General features: G+C 52.2%; 5 protein-coding genes across 5 annotated transcripts; 3 read left to right on the top strand and 2 right to left on the bottom strand.

Annotated features, from left to right (window-relative positions):
- Nucleotides 1–339: 339 nt before the first annotated feature.
- On the bottom strand, nucleotides 340–2,854 carry POSPLADRAFT_1045636 (hypothetical protein; the record flags this gene model as incomplete). The annotated part of the gene is made up of 6 exons (XM_024478814.1): nucleotides 340–372; nucleotides 455–1,953; nucleotides 2,011–2,129; nucleotides 2,183–2,561; nucleotides 2,596–2,794; nucleotides 2,822–2,854. The coding sequence occupies 6 exons, from the start codon at nucleotides 2,852–2,854 to the stop codon at nucleotides 340–342; spliced, it is 2,262 nt and encodes a 753-aa protein (XP_024340050.1).
- A 285-nt stretch (nucleotides 2,855–3,139) lies between these two features.
- Nucleotides 3,140–3,937, top strand: POSPLADRAFT_1180241 (hypothetical protein). The gene is made up of 2 exons (XM_024488738.1): nucleotides 3,140–3,378; nucleotides 3,441–3,937. The coding sequence occupies exons 1-2, from the start codon at nucleotides 3,152–3,154 to the stop codon at nucleotides 3,835–3,837; spliced, it is 624 nt and encodes a 207-aa protein (XP_024340049.1). The 5' UTR covers nucleotides 3,140–3,151; the 3' UTR covers nucleotides 3,838–3,937.
- Nucleotides 3,938–3,968: 31 nt separating this feature from the next.
- Nucleotides 3,969–4,817, bottom strand: POSPLADRAFT_1168783 (hypothetical protein; the record flags this gene model as incomplete). The annotated part of the gene is made up of 4 exons (XM_024488027.1): nucleotides 3,969–4,162; nucleotides 4,220–4,287; nucleotides 4,338–4,393; nucleotides 4,440–4,817. 4 exons carry the CDS (start codon nucleotides 4,815–4,817, stop codon nucleotides 4,026–4,028), a joined length of 639 nt encoding a protein of 212 aa, XP_024340048.1. The 3' UTR covers nucleotides 3,969–4,025.
- A 200-nt stretch (nucleotides 4,818–5,017) lies between these two features.
- POSPLADRAFT_1139188 (hypothetical protein) lies at nucleotides 5,018–7,340 on the top strand (the record flags this gene model as incomplete). The annotated part of the gene is made up of 10 exons (XM_024485006.1): nucleotides 5,018–5,082; nucleotides 5,138–5,144; nucleotides 5,232–5,261; nucleotides 5,321–5,557; nucleotides 5,614–5,778; nucleotides 5,828–6,124; nucleotides 6,176–6,379; nucleotides 6,440–6,536; nucleotides 6,587–6,800; nucleotides 6,857–7,340. 10 exons carry the CDS (start codon nucleotides 5,018–5,020, stop codon nucleotides 7,338–7,340), a joined length of 1,800 nt encoding a protein of 599 aa, XP_024340047.1.
- Nucleotides 7,341–8,272: 932 nt separating this feature from the next.
- On the top strand, nucleotides 8,273–15,340 carry POSPLADRAFT_1045632 (hypothetical protein; the record flags this gene model as incomplete). The annotated part of the gene is made up of 24 exons (XM_024478813.1): nucleotides 8,273–8,348; nucleotides 8,417–8,467; nucleotides 8,729–8,776; nucleotides 8,831–8,875; nucleotides 8,926–8,979; nucleotides 9,165–9,166; nucleotides 9,289–9,364; nucleotides 11,168–11,221; nucleotides 11,277–11,395; nucleotides 11,498–11,566; nucleotides 11,777–11,849; nucleotides 11,888–12,036; nucleotides 12,078–12,132; nucleotides 12,383–12,452; nucleotides 12,747–12,891; nucleotides 12,994–13,104; nucleotides 13,192–13,268; nucleotides 13,345–13,433; nucleotides 13,485–13,621; nucleotides 13,671–13,743; nucleotides 13,832–13,920; nucleotides 13,955–14,209; nucleotides 14,399–15,007; nucleotides 15,089–15,340. The coding sequence occupies 24 exons, from the start codon at nucleotides 8,273–8,275 to the stop codon at nucleotides 15,338–15,340; spliced, it is 2,778 nt and encodes a 925-aa protein (XP_024340046.1).
- Nucleotides 15,341–15,413: the final 73 nt, after the last annotated feature.

Here is a 15,413-nt window from a genome sequence, read left to right as displayed (position 1 = left end):
ACAGATCGCTTGACCCAGAACTTTGTTAAGCTATCGCGGTGGTGGGGTGCGGATACGAGGGGATGGGTACGAGACAAGTTAAGTCATGCTGTGAATACCGGGCATCCACACTACTTAATATGAGCGAGGCATCGCAAGCATTCATCGAACAACACGAGAACACTAACAGAGCGCACGTGGTTGCTTGCCTCAAGCAGAGACCAAATCTGCATCGCGCATCACGTTGTTTGCAGTCAAAGCAGATACATTGCGATACGCCAAGAAAGAGCTGATGTAAATCGCCAGGGTCTAACGTCGACATATGAATAAACGAAAGCACAGTAAATATGCTTTGTGCGCCTATCCCACACGACTGAGGTAGTCGTGCCACAGCTGGTCCACAAAATGTTTGTCCGTCTATCGAGAAGCGTGGGTAAGTACTTTGGTCATGTCTGCAAGAAAGGTTGTCGCTTACGTGAATTAATGTGAGCAGCTCACGGACAAAGTCATTGCGAGGCATATCCGTCAGTGGCTGGTTGAGCTGGGAGGACATAGAGGACACAATTGCGTCTCGTGCAGCATGCGCATGCAGACCATTCACGCCGTGCGAGCCGTCGCCGTTTGTTGCTTTCGACGCTGCTTGCTTTCCCTTGCCAGTACCGTTGACGGTAGGTGCACTCGCAGATGCAACGGGCTGCTGAAGTGCACTCATAGTCTGCATCTGTCCACGCACTGGGTCGTCCCAGCTATCCTCGATCTCTCGGCGCTCCTTCTCCCGGTCCGCGGCGCGTTCTTTGCGCGTCTTCTTCTTGCCCCCCACGCGACTCTGCTTCTCCTTCAGCCGGCTCGAGAACAGCGCGGGGTCGCTCAGTGCGCGCGTGTCCGTGAAGTCGAGCTCCACCACGTCTGCGTCGCCTTGTTCCAGCGCGCGGTCGTCTAGCGGCGCACGGGGGTACGGCCACAGGTCCGAGTCCGCTTCGAACGGGACGAGAGTCCGCGGGCGTATCGCGCTGCTGGTCCCGTCTGCGTTCGTCGCGGAAGGCTGGGTTCCGCTGCCATTCGGTGTTTGCGACTCCGGGATGGGTGTGACGTGTGCAGTCGAAGATGTGGGTGTGAGATACTGCTGGCCCCCAGCACGAGGCGTGGACCCGTGCGGTTGGAGGGGAGGTGAAAACGGGCCTATACCGCGTGCTACCGCACGCGGAGTCACGTCGCCTTCGACCGTTCTGGAACTTGAGCCGGACATCGAGGCTGAATGCTGTACAGCGAGAAGGGGTAGCCCTGAGGACGAGCCTGCTGCGAGTACCGCAGGGTCCAGATCCGCGTCGAGCACCGTGCTAGACGCGGAGTATTCCGATTCGGACGCGGACGCAAACTCACCCTCGCTGAACTCGTTGTCGCCTTCATAGCGGCGCTGCCCTGATCGCCGCGAGCCAACGGAACTCGGGGCCGCACTCGACGCTCGAGAGTCGGAACCGAGACCGAGTAGCGTGGAGATGACGTCTTGGCTCAAGATATGTGGTAATGCGCTTGATTTTGGTTTTGGAGAGACGATCTCGATATCTTCGGGGTTAGAGGAGAGCAATGTCGAAGGCGCCATGAGTGACGCATTGAACGTTGAGCCAGACCCCGAAGCAGAGGCAAATATGGAATCCAAGAGAGCAAGTCCGCGACTTGCTGGTGGCGCAGGTGGGGGCTGCAGCTGTTGGACGGGCTGAGGGCCCGTCATGGAAGCAAATAGGTCGTGTACAGATATTGACGAAGTAGATCCATTGGGTTTGGACTGAACCTCTGCCGCTACAGGCGTTGAGGGGACTGAAGGTAGAAGCTTCGCGAATAGCTTGTCTACCTCTGATACGGTTGCATTAGGTGCCATCCCACTGTTTGTGATGTTGTGTTGCTGTGCTCTGCTAGCGCTTCTTGAAGTGGGCTGTTGAGAAACCGAAGATGGCCTGCTAGCCGCTTCGGCTGCATCTGAAATGTGACACAGTCAGGGAGACACTCGATCAAGTCATTGCGATCCTGACTTACTGTGCGTTACGGAAGCACGACTAGCTGTTCGTAGGTGCGGGTTGGGGGGTGGCAAGCGGCCAGGGCCGTAGTGGAACTCCTCCGGATATGGCTTGCCATTCTTGATATACGAGAATAATCTATATCCAACTTTGAACGACAGCCAGACATGGGCTGATGTGTCAAGACGTACCGCATCATCACATATTTCAGCGGCTCCCGCGCGTCTGTTTGGAACATCCACAAGCCGATCGTCGTCGATGGTCCTCGCCATTCCTTCCTTTGCGCCTGCTGCGACATCGCAACCTCCTCCGGGGTCATCTGTCTGAGCACCGCGGCATCGAGTATCGCACGCTGTTCTGGCGGAACGGGGTACGGCAATCCCATAGCGATGCGCATCTGTGTCCACTTCGGATAAAAGCGCCACATAAGATATTCCCCCATAACATCCATATCGTCTTCGGGGTGTATCTGGCGCACGTAGTCGTCCGTCCCCATGCGGTTCATGATGTAGATGCCGTATGGAGGATACGACTGCCTGTGCTCATTGAGCGACCACACCCCCGCGCGAACTGCAGAGCACGCACTTCTCAAACAAAAACATACTGCCTTCGAACCCCTGCTTCTCCCACTTGCTACCATTATGGTGATACACGCAGACATGGCTGAACGCGTCAGCGATCTTGACAATGGATGGGTCTCTCCGGCGTAGGACCTTCATGTTGTTTGCGTAGGTGGCATCGGACATCATGCCCGATGTCGGTCTTGCAGGTTGCTGCAAGGTGACGACCGGTGAATGCAGTCTCTGTGGACGTACATTTCCTGCAGACACATTGGACGTCGAGCGGTTTCGTCGAGGCGACATTGTTGGCGCCGCCGCTGTTCGAGGGAACGGATATCTCGTGTCGGGGAGGGTCAATGAATAGGAGCAAATAATCTGCTCGTCGCTAGCGTATGATGGACGAGTAAGATATTGCGAATGAAAGCCTAGAGTTATGTGTTCTGTAAGCGATGTCGGTGAGGTCAAAGTCTAGTGAGGTATTGGTATTTTCATAGTTTTACGGAGATAGCCTCGGATAAGTCCAATAATGACAAGGATTAGATTATCCCCAAATTGTGGCAACTTGCTCATACCCAGCTCGCGTCTCCTGCCACTGCATTCATGAATCTGCACCTCTTTCAGCAGGGGGCTACGAAAGAGGCCCGTAGGCTCGTCCTGAACATTATTGGGTCTCAGAAACAAGCACCGACTGTGCACGAAATCTTCAAACTCGCTGTGCAGCAAGAGTCAGGTGGCTCGCCCTCAAAACCCGAGAGTTCATCTCAGGCAGCGGCGCCGGGACATCCCCCTCAGCCACGGTATCCCGACCATGCCATTCGATCCATGAGGTCAGTGAAAGAATTCAGAGTGTGTTATAATTGCAGGCTAAGGCGCCCTGTCACCCCGGCAGCTATCTGAAGGGCGTGGTACTCCCGTCTCTCGTGCAGACAAAGGACATAGAGAAGATCCATACTCTGCAAGAGCTCACTCCTGAAGAGCAAGCGCAACGGCTACAGACACTGTCTCGTTCAGCACGGAAACAAGCTGCCTCGCTATCGACAGCGGTCGACGTCTGGCGTTGGCAATTGCGCGCGCACAAGCCCACGCCGCCGAAACCAAAGGTGGAAATCGTTTATGGAAAGGACGTCGGTGTAGGCGTAGATTGGTCGCATTTGAACAAGCGGCGGCAGCGGTCGCGTGCGCTGAGCGTAACGCGCGATGTAAGGTGGCTGCGAAAGCTGGACAGGGCGCGGGAGGAAGGTCTGAAGGCGGAGACGGCCGAGGGAGAGACTAAGGCCGATGTGTAGTTGGCTCAGGGTATGTTCTGCTTTGGGCTCGCTTTGCAATGCATACTACATGTTGTCTGCCGAGCCTATCCATATAATGCACGGACGAGGATTATGGCTTTGTGGTTGTGTCACAGTCAAGTCTAAATGTTCCCTAGGCAGCCTAGGTATCTTCAATGCCGTGTCACTCGATCCATTATATAGGTCAACTACGCCGCAGTTACAGGAACACATTTCTGAACCGCAAATTCCTCCGCCGGCAGCACCAAGTTGCCCAAGCGCGGAGGGGTAGAGCGAGTGATGAACTCATTGATTGTTGGCAGTTTGTCGCATGCCAGTCTGAGAGCTGGCAACGGTGCACTAGTTAGTGTGCACGCCAGGTCGTAAGATCAGGTTCGCTTACCCTCGCGTGCAATCTCCTCGCGCACTGTGGTCCCACCAATCTCAAAGATGACTCGTCCGGGAGCAACCCTGCACGCAGTGTCAGCAAATGAGTATGTGCAAGGAAGCATCCATCTCACCGAGTTGCCCAGAACTCGAACGCCCCCTTTCCTTTACCCATACGTGTTTCGTTTCCCTACGACGTTGTGAACGATTGGAACGTGTTTGAGAATATCCGAGACGTTACTTGCCTTGATGCAGACAGGAATGTCCGGGAACACCCTCATGAAGACCTTCGCGCCCTTGATAGGTTTAATCTTCCGCTTGATGACCTCCTCTGCCGCGGTGAGCTGCTTGGCCGTGAGTCGTTTGCCATTCTCCTTTATTCGGATGCCCCAGTCGCCGAATGCAAGCGTGGTGCCCTTGATGGAGCCTCCAGTCGGAATTGGTACAACACCCTTGTGCCGTCTGAGGTATTTGACGCGTTTTGGTGCCAGCTGCGACCGAAACCGAGCAAACACTGGCTGAGGAGTCGCTAGTGGTATTGGCCCATGTGAAAAAAGCGAGAGTGACGGCCGACACGCTGCTAAGAGCGAGCGGGCAGATGAAAGGGGGAACATACCGCGGACGATTTAGCAAGGAGGGATTATTGAGTTGCAGGTGTTAGGGTATTGTTAGTTACCTGAGATTACTTAGTTTTGGCCTCGATAAGTCAGATTACACGCGGATAACTGTAGGCTGTCTCGGTCGCACGCCTTGTGTTTACCCACTACTCACGTCACTGACATTGACCACCACCTCGCGCGTCGACGGCGATAATATGAGCGACAGGAAACGAGCCTTTGAAGGCAACGGCGATAGTAATGTATCCAAGAGGCTGAAAAGGTCGGCTTATTAGTTAGTCAGAGTCGGTCTTACATACTAACGATTCGTCTCACAGCGATGCCGTGAGTTGCCTTTCCTTCATCTCTGCAAGGTGATTAGCTTCTTACGTGTAATGTTTGCTGTGTCTATAACCGTTTGTGCCCGCTCAGACCCCCAATGGAAGCTCTTCTACTCCAGCGGTAAGTTCGTTCGTCATGGTTGTCAGAAAACGACAAGGAATAGTAATATCGCTTCATAGCTATCAGCGGAGGTCCTCATAGCACAGAAGAAGGCGGAAATTGCTGCCAAGATCGCTGCGATGAAGAAGGGCGCCAGCGCCGCGTCCGCTGCAGCCGCTTCCACCCCGAGTCCAGCACCGCCAGCTGCGGGGACGCCACCGTCAGTGTCGGACGACCTCGCTCGCCGTGTTGCTGAAGCGAAGCGCCGCGTCGCAGAGGCGCAGAGCAAATTGGCGGTCAAGGACAACCCGTACATGGTGAGTCGTCTCACCTGTATTCACCTTTTCTCAGTATTATGAATGTGCATGTACAGTCGATGCCACAAACGGGCAAGAAGAATCGACCGCCGGAACCTGCGCAGCAAGGTGCTGGGCTCAAGATGGCGGCGCACCCTCTTCTCCTGGATAACACGCCGACGGCTCCGCAGTCCAAGAAGGACCGCTACAAGCCCATGCAGCCGAAGTTTGCGTCAATCAAGGTGAGTCAAATGCTGCTCTATCTTAGGTCGCACCCTAATAGGTAAATAGGCGAATGTTCGCAACGTTCCCACACCGCCACCTGCTCCTACGCCCGTTATACCGATTGAGTCCAAGGCAAACCCGTATGCCTCCGCGGCGTCCGCTGCTCAGGACAGCGGTTTTGAAGGTGCTCCCAAGGAGCGAGTGGGCAGGAACTTTAGGTTTAACCCGAAGGGCAAGTACGTCCAGATTGCCAACCAGGTCAGACAGGAGGCCCAACTTGAACAGCTCAAGCAGCGTATCGCGGAGAGTGCTCGTAAGGCTGGCTTGGATACTGAGTTTGAGACTCTTGAGAAGAATATCCGAGTAAGTCGTGCTCACATGCTTTGTGTGTTCAATATCAATATATGTGGATAGCGCGAGCCGCCGCCCGCAGCCGAATGGTGGGATGCAGCACTGCTCCCAAACAAGACATACGAGGATCTGGAGCTCGGAATGTCAGCGCTCAACATCCGGAATGCTAATTCGCCCATCACTATTTACGTTCAGCACCCAATTCCAATTCCCGCTCCAGGTGATAAGAACAAGTTGACCATGAAGCCTCTGAAGTTGACTAAGAAGGTGACGTTGTCCACCACAAATATGCATTCATAAATCACTCACGTAGTAGCGTATAAATAGGAGCAAAAGAAGATGAGGAAGCAACGGCGTCAGGCGGAACTGCAAGACAAACGTGATCGTATCCGGATGGGTCTTATTCCACCAGATGCACCAAAGGGTAAGTTACTGTAGCTCATCTCGCAGTGCTTCTTAATAACGGATTTTCAGTGCGCCTCGCAAACCTGATGAAGGTTTTGACATCGGATGCAGTGCAAGACCCTACTCGTGTAGAGGCGCGGGTGCGAAGAGAAGTCGCAATGCGCAGGCACCAACATGAGAAGATGAATGCTGAGCGCAAACTGACCGACGACCAACGAAAGGAAAAGGTCGAAACAAAGAAGGCTGAAGAAGAGAAGAAGGGTATCTACGGGGCTGTCTTCAAGTACGTGTCTGCTGCACTACACCGACTCCGTTACTGTATGAACTGATACACTACAGAGTCAAGACCCTCTCCGATCCCGCGCATCGTTTCAAGGTGCGGAAGAATGCGGAGCAGATGAGTCTCACTGGCGTCTGCATATTCAACCCGGCGTTCAGTATGGTTTACGTCGAGGGTGCAACGAAGTTCCTGCGGCAGTATAAGCGCCTTATGCTGCATCGTATCGCGTGGACGGAAGCTGCACGCGAACGCGGCGGAGAGGACGTCGAGATCGATGAAGGCGAGGAGGGCGAGGGCAGTACGAGCCAAAGCCGAGCCAAGGTCGCTGTTAATGGGGATAACGGCGAGGAAGGCGCTGTCTCGCTGGAGGATAATCAGTGCTGGCTGATCTGGGAGGGGCAGCTAAGGGATCGGGCGTTCAGCAACTTCAAGCCCAAGAGCTGCCCGACTGATGGGGCGGCGAAGGAGGTGCTGGGCCAGAAACTGGCTGGCTACTGGGATCAGGCCAAGAACTGGAAGCCGGAGGAAGAGGAGTTGTTCTGAGCATCAGCTTGTGGATGGACGGGGCATGTGTCTCGCTATCCTTTCTCATGTGTATGGTGAATACTAGCCCCATATGTCGTGCGTTAGTCCATCCGTTGACATGACTTTCTTGAAGGGTGTGTGTACGTCACGATATGGTATGAAGATATACGATGTGGTGTGATTTTCTTCTTTCCTCCATGACCTTCACATGCCGGCGAGAGTCATTGCAGCTTTCAATTACATATCCCATCATTAGGCGCCGCATTCAAGCGCCATCCCTATTTCAACGTCTCTGCTGAGGCTTGGCCGTACCGGGTAGATAGACTCTGCTTTGTTCCGCATGCTGCATGAGGTGAGTACGTTTCTTTACTAGTTTGCCGTTGATGAAATGATTTCTATATTCCATATGCGCAGCAGGGCGCTGGATCATATGTCGCGTCTGAATCCAATTCATAGGCGTGCTGACGGTAATGGTCGGCCACTATTACGTCAATATCTCAGCTGCATAAGCAGGGTCTCCTGGTGTCGATCGTCATGTTGGGCCACCGCGGTACTTGAGCTGTGACTCAATTTCAATTGTTTCTAGTCGTTCTTCCTTTCCTCAGATTGTGGCAAATATTGCGATTGCTTCATGAGATCCTGTACACTCTCGGTCTGAACAAGCCATCAGATGATCTCCGAGCTCAACTCGTTGATCAATCCTCCGGTCTCGGTACGCGGCCTCATACCGCTGTGATCTACACCTCTCCCATCATTGGACGACATTGTTTGATGTTCTCCCGCATCTCGCTCCCAATATATCCGCACATCGGACGGGCACTGGCGCTGTCTGATGCCATGCGTAGGCTCGAGGTCACCTGAGACAATAACATGGAGTATAAATACAGGTCTTGCATCCTCGGCTCGTCACGCTCACTCCTCGCGGTCCCTGTCTTCCTTCATCAGTAGCCATGTCGAAGTTTGTCCTCGCACTTTGCGCTCTTGTGGTGCTGCACGGTGCAGCTGCCTTGCCGGTGGCTAACAACGGTCAGTAATGACAATACAGTCCTTGCGGTCATCGTCATCATGCACGCACGACGCTGATACCGTTGTAGGTCTTGCTAGACGTGTACCGGTTGGAGGCGAGGTATACATTGTATCAGACGGTGAGGTGACCTCACGTCGAAAGCGAAGCGCGTGCCACTCACCGTAATGATCGCTACAAGAACTGGACAAGCGTACTGGCGGTGAAGCCTACATCGCCAACAGCGGTCGGTCTGTTCATCTCCGATATGAAGATGTTTGCTGATCAAGTCACTACATATAGACCTGTTCGACAAGCGCACAGGTGGTGAGGCGTACATCACTAACAGTGGCAAGTTCTGCACCAGAGTAGATAAGGTGGCATGCTAAAGTGCAATGCGCAGACTTGTTCGACAAGCGTACCGGTGGTGAAGCTTACATCACAAACCCCGGTGAGTAGGTGGGGACCTATACGTTTGCCGAAATCTGACGCCTGGTTGTGCCAGACTTCGACAAGCGCACTGGCGGTGAGGCGTACACCACGAATAGCGGTGTGTGTGATGCCAAGAGGATACGCATGATGTCTCACTTATTCTCCCAGAGCTTAACGAGAAGCGTACTGGTGGAGAGGCGTATATCGTGTCCGGCGACGACGGTGAGTTGTTGTGTCCACCTACCGAGCCCAATGTCTGAACGAGCCCCACACGACATAGAACTCGATTAGAATCTACGCATCGTGTTGCTTTCTACTGTTACGTATCAACAATTCACATGTGTGTGTACGGGTCGAGTGATCGTCGCGTTAGTGTGAAGATGAGCCATCGAGCAGCCATTGCACAGCTGTAAGCTAGTGTCCTCTCACCACCCACTGATGGGTGTTAACTCTGTCGGACCGTAGTGTTGGAACTTGGGATTGTGGCGAGCGTACGCCATCGTATTTGGCCTTGTTTGTAGTACCTCGCAGATTTTGCGCGAGCCGTATGAAGATATACGATGTGGTGTGGATGAACTTGCTTTGTTGCGCATGCTGCATGAGATAAGTACGTTTCCTTACCAGAATGTACACCGCTTAAGCAAGGCGCCAAATGACATGTTGCGTTTGAATCCAATTCATAGGCGCGCTGATGGTTCATATGCGCACTGATACTAATAGAGTCAGACCATCAAAAAGGGCGCTCTATTGTAGGCCTAGGGGAGACTAGCGTGCTGACGGTAATCCGGTAATGGTCGGTCATTATTACGTCTATCTGAGCTGCATAAGCCGAGTCTCCTGATGACATGTTGGTCCACCGCGGCCCTTGAGCTACGACTCAATTTTGATTGTCTAGCTTCCCATCTAGTCGTTCTTCCTTGACGAACATTGCGATTGTTTCTTGAACACCTGCACATTCTCAATACGAACAAGCCATCAGATGATCTCCGAGCTCGATCCTCGTTGACAAATTCTCCGGTCTCGGTACGCGGCCTCATACGGCTGTGATCTGCACCTCTTCCATCATTGGACTACATGGTGTGATGTTCTCCCGCATCTTGCTCCCAACATACCCGCTCTGGTGCTATCTGATGCCATGCGTAGGCTCGAGGTCACCTGAGACGATAATATGGAGTATAAACACGGCTCTTGCATCCTGGATTCATCGCGCTTACTCCTCGCGGTCTCTGTCTTCACCAGTAGCCATGTCGAAGTTTGTCCTCGCACTTTGCGCTCTTGTGATGCTGCACGGTGCAGCTGCCTTGCCGGTGGCTGACAACGGTCAGTAATGACAATACAGTCCTTGCGGTCATCACCATTATGGATGCACGACACTGATACTGTTGTAGATCTTGCTAGACGTGTGCCGATCGGAGACAAGGGATACATTGTGTCAGACGGTGAGGTGACATCACATCGGAAGCGAAGCGCGTGCCATTTACCGTGGTGATCGCTACAAGAGCTGTTCACCAACAACGGTCGGTCTTTTCTCTCTGGTATTAATATATATGTTGATCATGTCACTACATATAGACCTGCTCGACAAGCGTACAGGTGGTGAGGCTTACATCACAAACCCCGATGAGTAGGTGGGGACTGATACATTTGCTGAAAGCTGACGCATGATTGTGCCAGACTTCGACAAGCGCACTGGCGGCGAGGCGTACACCACGAATAGCGGTGTGTGTGATGCCAAGAGGATACGCATGATGTCTCACTTATTCTCCCAGAGCTTAACGAGAAGCATACTGGTGGAGAGGCGTATATTGTGTCTGGTGATGATGGTGAGTTGTTGTGCCCACTTACTGAGTCAAATGCCTGAATGGGCTCTTCATGACACAGAACTCGATTAGAATCTACGCATCGTGTGTCTTTCTACTGTAATGTATCAACAATTCACATGTGTGCACTGTGGTTGACAGGTCGAGCGTTAGTGTGAAGATAAGCCATTGAACAGCTGTGAGCTAGTCACCTCTCACTACTCACTGATAGATGTTTACTCTGTGAAGATCTAAGTACGTTTCATCAGACGGTAGTGTTGAAACTTGAAATTGTGGTGAGCGTATGCCATCGTATTTGGCATTGTTTGTATTACCTCGCAGATTTTGCGCGAGCCGCTCTGTATGTTCCTTACGCGCTTGACGGAGCTCAGACAAACGCGATATATTTTTGTTGATCGTTCTCGCTTCGGGTCTTAGACGGACTTCAACAGGTAGGTCTCCTTATGATCTAGCGGGCATGACCTCTGTCCATTCAACGAGCATCAATAATACTGTTTCGAATTGGCGTGCCGCATGTCTGATAACGCACAATTTTTGTTGCCTGCCAATCGATTGGTACTGGCGGCTGTGGTATTTCATAATTGGCGCAGGCCTAGTCGGACGTGGTTCTCGCGGAAGCGACGTCCACATCGTCACTCTTGGCGGTACGACATCTGAGACAAATTGTCAGGCACTTGCCATCGCTGGGGACATTGATAGTGTTCGAAAAGCCCACTGGTGACGAAGCTGATGTTTCTACCAATGAGGGTCCACGGTCGACTCTTATTGTTTGGGAAGCATTGACTCATGAATGTGGAAAGAGCAGCATGCTCGACAAGGTGTTTTGGCAATAGTGTATGCACTCAAATCTCGAACCAGATCCCACTTGAGTGAAACAAGGAATTTATCTGATACATGCATGCACTTGAAATATCATGTAGATGATGAGATCACTCGCTCCTGTGGCTGGACATGACTGTCGTCGAAACTCCGCCCGGCAGGTTGCGCAAGTGCGTCTCAACTCTTCACGTTGCTCTATTGGTATGTGAACTGCCGCCGTGACATTCTGTGACGTTCTTGAGCAACCCCCTTGCTTTACACCTTCGAAAGAGTCGTCTTCGCTGCTTCGTATCAACACAAGTAGTATTCATTGTCTCACACAGTGAACTATGAAACTTATGTAAAAAAACTTCAACATATCGACTGGTGCAAGACACTAGGCGCAGTGGATCATGGACCTGAGGCTTGTGAACGTAGTCGTGGGCGACTCCTCACTACACATAGTACAGGTGGGTTCTATTCTGCAATCGCGACCAGACTCCTGCGAAAAGGCATCCATTGCTTGTTTCAAAGGACTGCCATCAATATTGTGATGCTCTTCGTGACAAGGCGCCAGATGGTGTATGCGCGATCCGCGTGCCACTGCTTTGCCACTCGAGCTTCAGAATTCACCCACTTCCTGAACTATCGGCGTGAATCTGTCAGTGGAAAAAGCTAGTACGACATGAATATTTTCATCAGAAGCACCTCAAAGCGCGTGGGGTCACAGTGATGGCTGCGCTCGTTCTCACAATCAGTAAGTACACTAAGCAGTGGCAGCCTCGGCACGCTCGCGGGAACGGTGTCCGCGATCATCAAGCCACTCGATCTCAGTGGCCGAAATGAACAATCTCATGGCAGGAATAGTCCCAGGAAATGACGGACGGATTCCTCATGTCTGAGGACGGTCTAGGCGGCAATCTACAGTGGATATGTGTTGCCACTCGTGCCTGAGGCGTGTTCCGACCATGATGTGGCGCAAATTAATCTCAACCCACAGATTGTAGGAATTCTGATGATACACAGAGCGCCACCGTGGACATATGAATGGATATATCATATTGTGGTCACGAAGAGGTAGGCGGTCAAACCTTCTTCACATCCATTCACGGTGGGTGTGACTGTATTATGTCATCTTGCCACTCGCAGCTTCTTGCAGGACATAAAAGGCGTTCATCTACGTCCTTACGCCGCTGTATTTGCGGTCTACTCGGGCGCTTCCCTTGTTCTACATCTCGTTCACTGTCGCCGACAGTACTGAAGGCTCCTATAGCGGCAATTTCTCACGCCGCATTTCGCTGTTGTCGAAGGGTGCTCTTTTGTTCATTCAGGCGATTCTGATCAGCGCCATCGTACCTTCACTCCTACTAGGAGAATTCCGTTCGACTCGTTCAACACTATGTCAAGTCCGTATACCAACAGTCAGCTGCACTCCGCAAGCCGACCTCGCACGCTTCGGGGCAAACGGGGCGGGCTGAAGGAGTTCCTGAATGTGCCTCTTGACATTGGTTTCGAGGTAGGGTGTACTGCGCAGTGGGGGATCGTCTTATGCATAGGTCTTTCCCCAGGTTTTTAGTCATGTTGATCCTCTCTCTTTACTGCATCTCGCGCGTACAAGCAAAGACTTGAGGAAAATGTTGATGACCCCAAGATCATCTTCAATATGGCGCGCCGCGAGACGCAATGTGGAGGGACTGCCGGACTGTCCGCCTTATCTCAGCGAACCCCAGTACGCCAATTTGGTATTCTCCTCGTATTGTCACGTAAGCATCCGGATTATTGCGCGCGCAGGATATGGCTGAATATTTGCGTATAGAATTGCCTGAAGAAAAACGCCAAGATAGTTTTGTGGAAGTTTAGCGTTCGTTATTGCGGGCCCTGCAGAGAGGCTTTGTAAGTCGAAGGCTCTCTCGTCTACACGATATACCACACATTCTCATGCTCGTGTCAATTACTATTGAACCTACAGGACGGTTCCTGGTACCCACTCTAAATGGCTTAGAGTATCGTCACAGCCTCTGTGGGAGCACCGTGAGGATTGGCTCTGTGGTATCAAGAGTAACTCTCCGCACTGCGTGTTAATTGTCATTACTAATACATGAATTACAGGGTTCTACATGCCGGTCCTATACCACATCCCTGAGCTGAGACGGGTTGAATTGGAATACGGAAGAATAGTAGGAGATGTGAATGCGTTGCAACGATTTTCTGAGAGACAAACGACCCAGGTCAAGTTGATCGATGAGGTGAGACAGTGCGCTTATCGCACCAGGATGCAAAATAACGCTTGTTTAGTACGCGAAAAAAATGGAAGCCTGGGAAAAGGAGAGGGATACGCAGCGGGCACAGGTCTTGAACGAGATCAGAAGTAAGAGAATGGAATCGTAGGTGAATTTTGCACGTTCCCCAGCGTTGCTCATTCGCTTTTAGAATACATGCACGACTTAATCAGATAGGTCGCCCAGACCTCTGCTGCTACCTATGGAAGTGCCATTCGCTGATGTACAAGGCTAAACCGCTGTCAGAGTTGGGTAAAGTCTTTCTTGTGCGTTGCGCCGCTCATCCTATCTTACTTAAAGTTCTCAGACTGGCAGAAGATTTACGATATGGTCAAGTCAGAAGCGGATCGTCGCAAAACCGTGTCGACCTCGAGGCTACCATCCGTGCCTTTCGCCTCTTCGCTTTCTGACGATTTTTACGCCTCTCTTAACGATACGACCTTCGATATTTCGGACTGGTTAGCTTCCGAATATGATACTTGCGCACAAGGCCTTAGCTCCTCATCAGTCGCCAACGTGGTCGACAACGACGTTTCGAGCTACCTACAAAACACTGTAAGTGTTGACAGCTTTAAATCTGCTCGCAGGCTGTACGTTGCCCTTTAGGTTGAATATTACGGCGAAACCGACGACGATCTCACTCCTATTGAAGGCTTTGCACTCCCGCTTTTTGAGCAGCCCTCAATAACATCATCAAGCGCGCTTCGCCCGTTTGTAGAAAATAGTATGGTTGCAGTCCCGCAGGCCTCCGACTTCAAAGTCTTGTTACGCGTCCTTGCAGACACTCTTGTCTCGCAGGCCTCTAACCTGGATACCTTTCCGGACGTCGTCCGACCATCGCTTGCCGATTTAGCTCTCACACAGCATGTCAGAGACATGATATGTTCGGGAGAGGACGAAGTCGCTGACATTCAGACGATGCGCGACTGCGTGCCCTCGGCTGTTGCATATTGGATTCGCAGTGTCCGGCACCGGCTGCAAGACATTCTCTGGAGTGGTATGGGAACGGCAGATCTGGACCTTGCCATGGCGTTCTTCGAGTGTACTGGCTGCATGGCGCTACTTTCTTATCCCGACGTCGTTGCACATAGCTGCACGCGCAGCCCACGGTCGTATTCGATCTTTCCAGCTAAACGCTCGCAGCTCGATGAATACGAGGAAGCTGTCTATGCGGTGGATGACGCCGCTGCTTGGAGTAGTGACTGTCTGAGAATAGCTAGTAGTCACAGCCGAATACGGCACGTCATCGAGGTCTGCGGGTACTATCCGGATACGGCCATTAGGCGGCATCTCGATGCAGGCGACGTCAAGCTCGCTTACAACCTGCCCGAAGTCCCGGAGGACGTTCGGATTGTGGGTTGGCATGAAGCGGTCAGCCAATCATATCGACAAGCCTACACGGTTGATACCAACGCTGAGCCTTTTCTTCTATAGGTCATGATGGAGCATGAACGCAAGCTTTCAGGATTGCAGCCGTTGCACTGGAAAAGCTCACAGGCTCAGCCAGAGGCAACTGCCAAAAAGGGTGACGAGGACGACAGCACCCTTGTTGGCTACTGGGAGCAACAATATTGGTGCTGCTCTTTATGCCACGACCCTGACGGCTACTGCAGAGATGTCCACGCCATCAAGGAGCACATACAGAAACGGTATTTGCTGTCGCAAAGTTGGCATCGAGTTTACTGACGTAATGATATAGGCATGGGAGAAGCGATGCATGCGTGGCAACTGGAGAAATTTATCTTCATCTTCATGGAAG

The sequence above is a fragment of the Postia placenta genome (assembly GCF_002117355.1).
Source record: "Postia placenta MAD-698-R-SB12 unplaced genomic scaffold POSPLAscaffold_5, whole genome shotgun sequence".
NCBI classification, from domain to species: Eukaryota; Fungi; Basidiomycota; class Agaricomycetes; order Polyporales; family Adustoporiaceae; genus Rhodonia; species Rhodonia placenta.
Note: the sequence above shows the minus strand (reverse complement) of the source record. Positions and strands in the feature narration are given on the sequence as shown.

Bases quoted from the DNA above. Each gene is read 5' to 3' on its own strand.
- POSPLADRAFT_1180241 (XM_024488738.1), top strand. From the start codon at position 3,152: ATGAATCTGCACCTCTTTCAGCAGGGGGCTACGAAAGAGGCCCGTAGG. The intron at 3,379-3,440 runs GTCAGTGAAAGA...TCACCCCGGCAG, and splicing joins CATGCCATTCGATCCATGAG to CTATCTGAAGGGCGTGGTAC.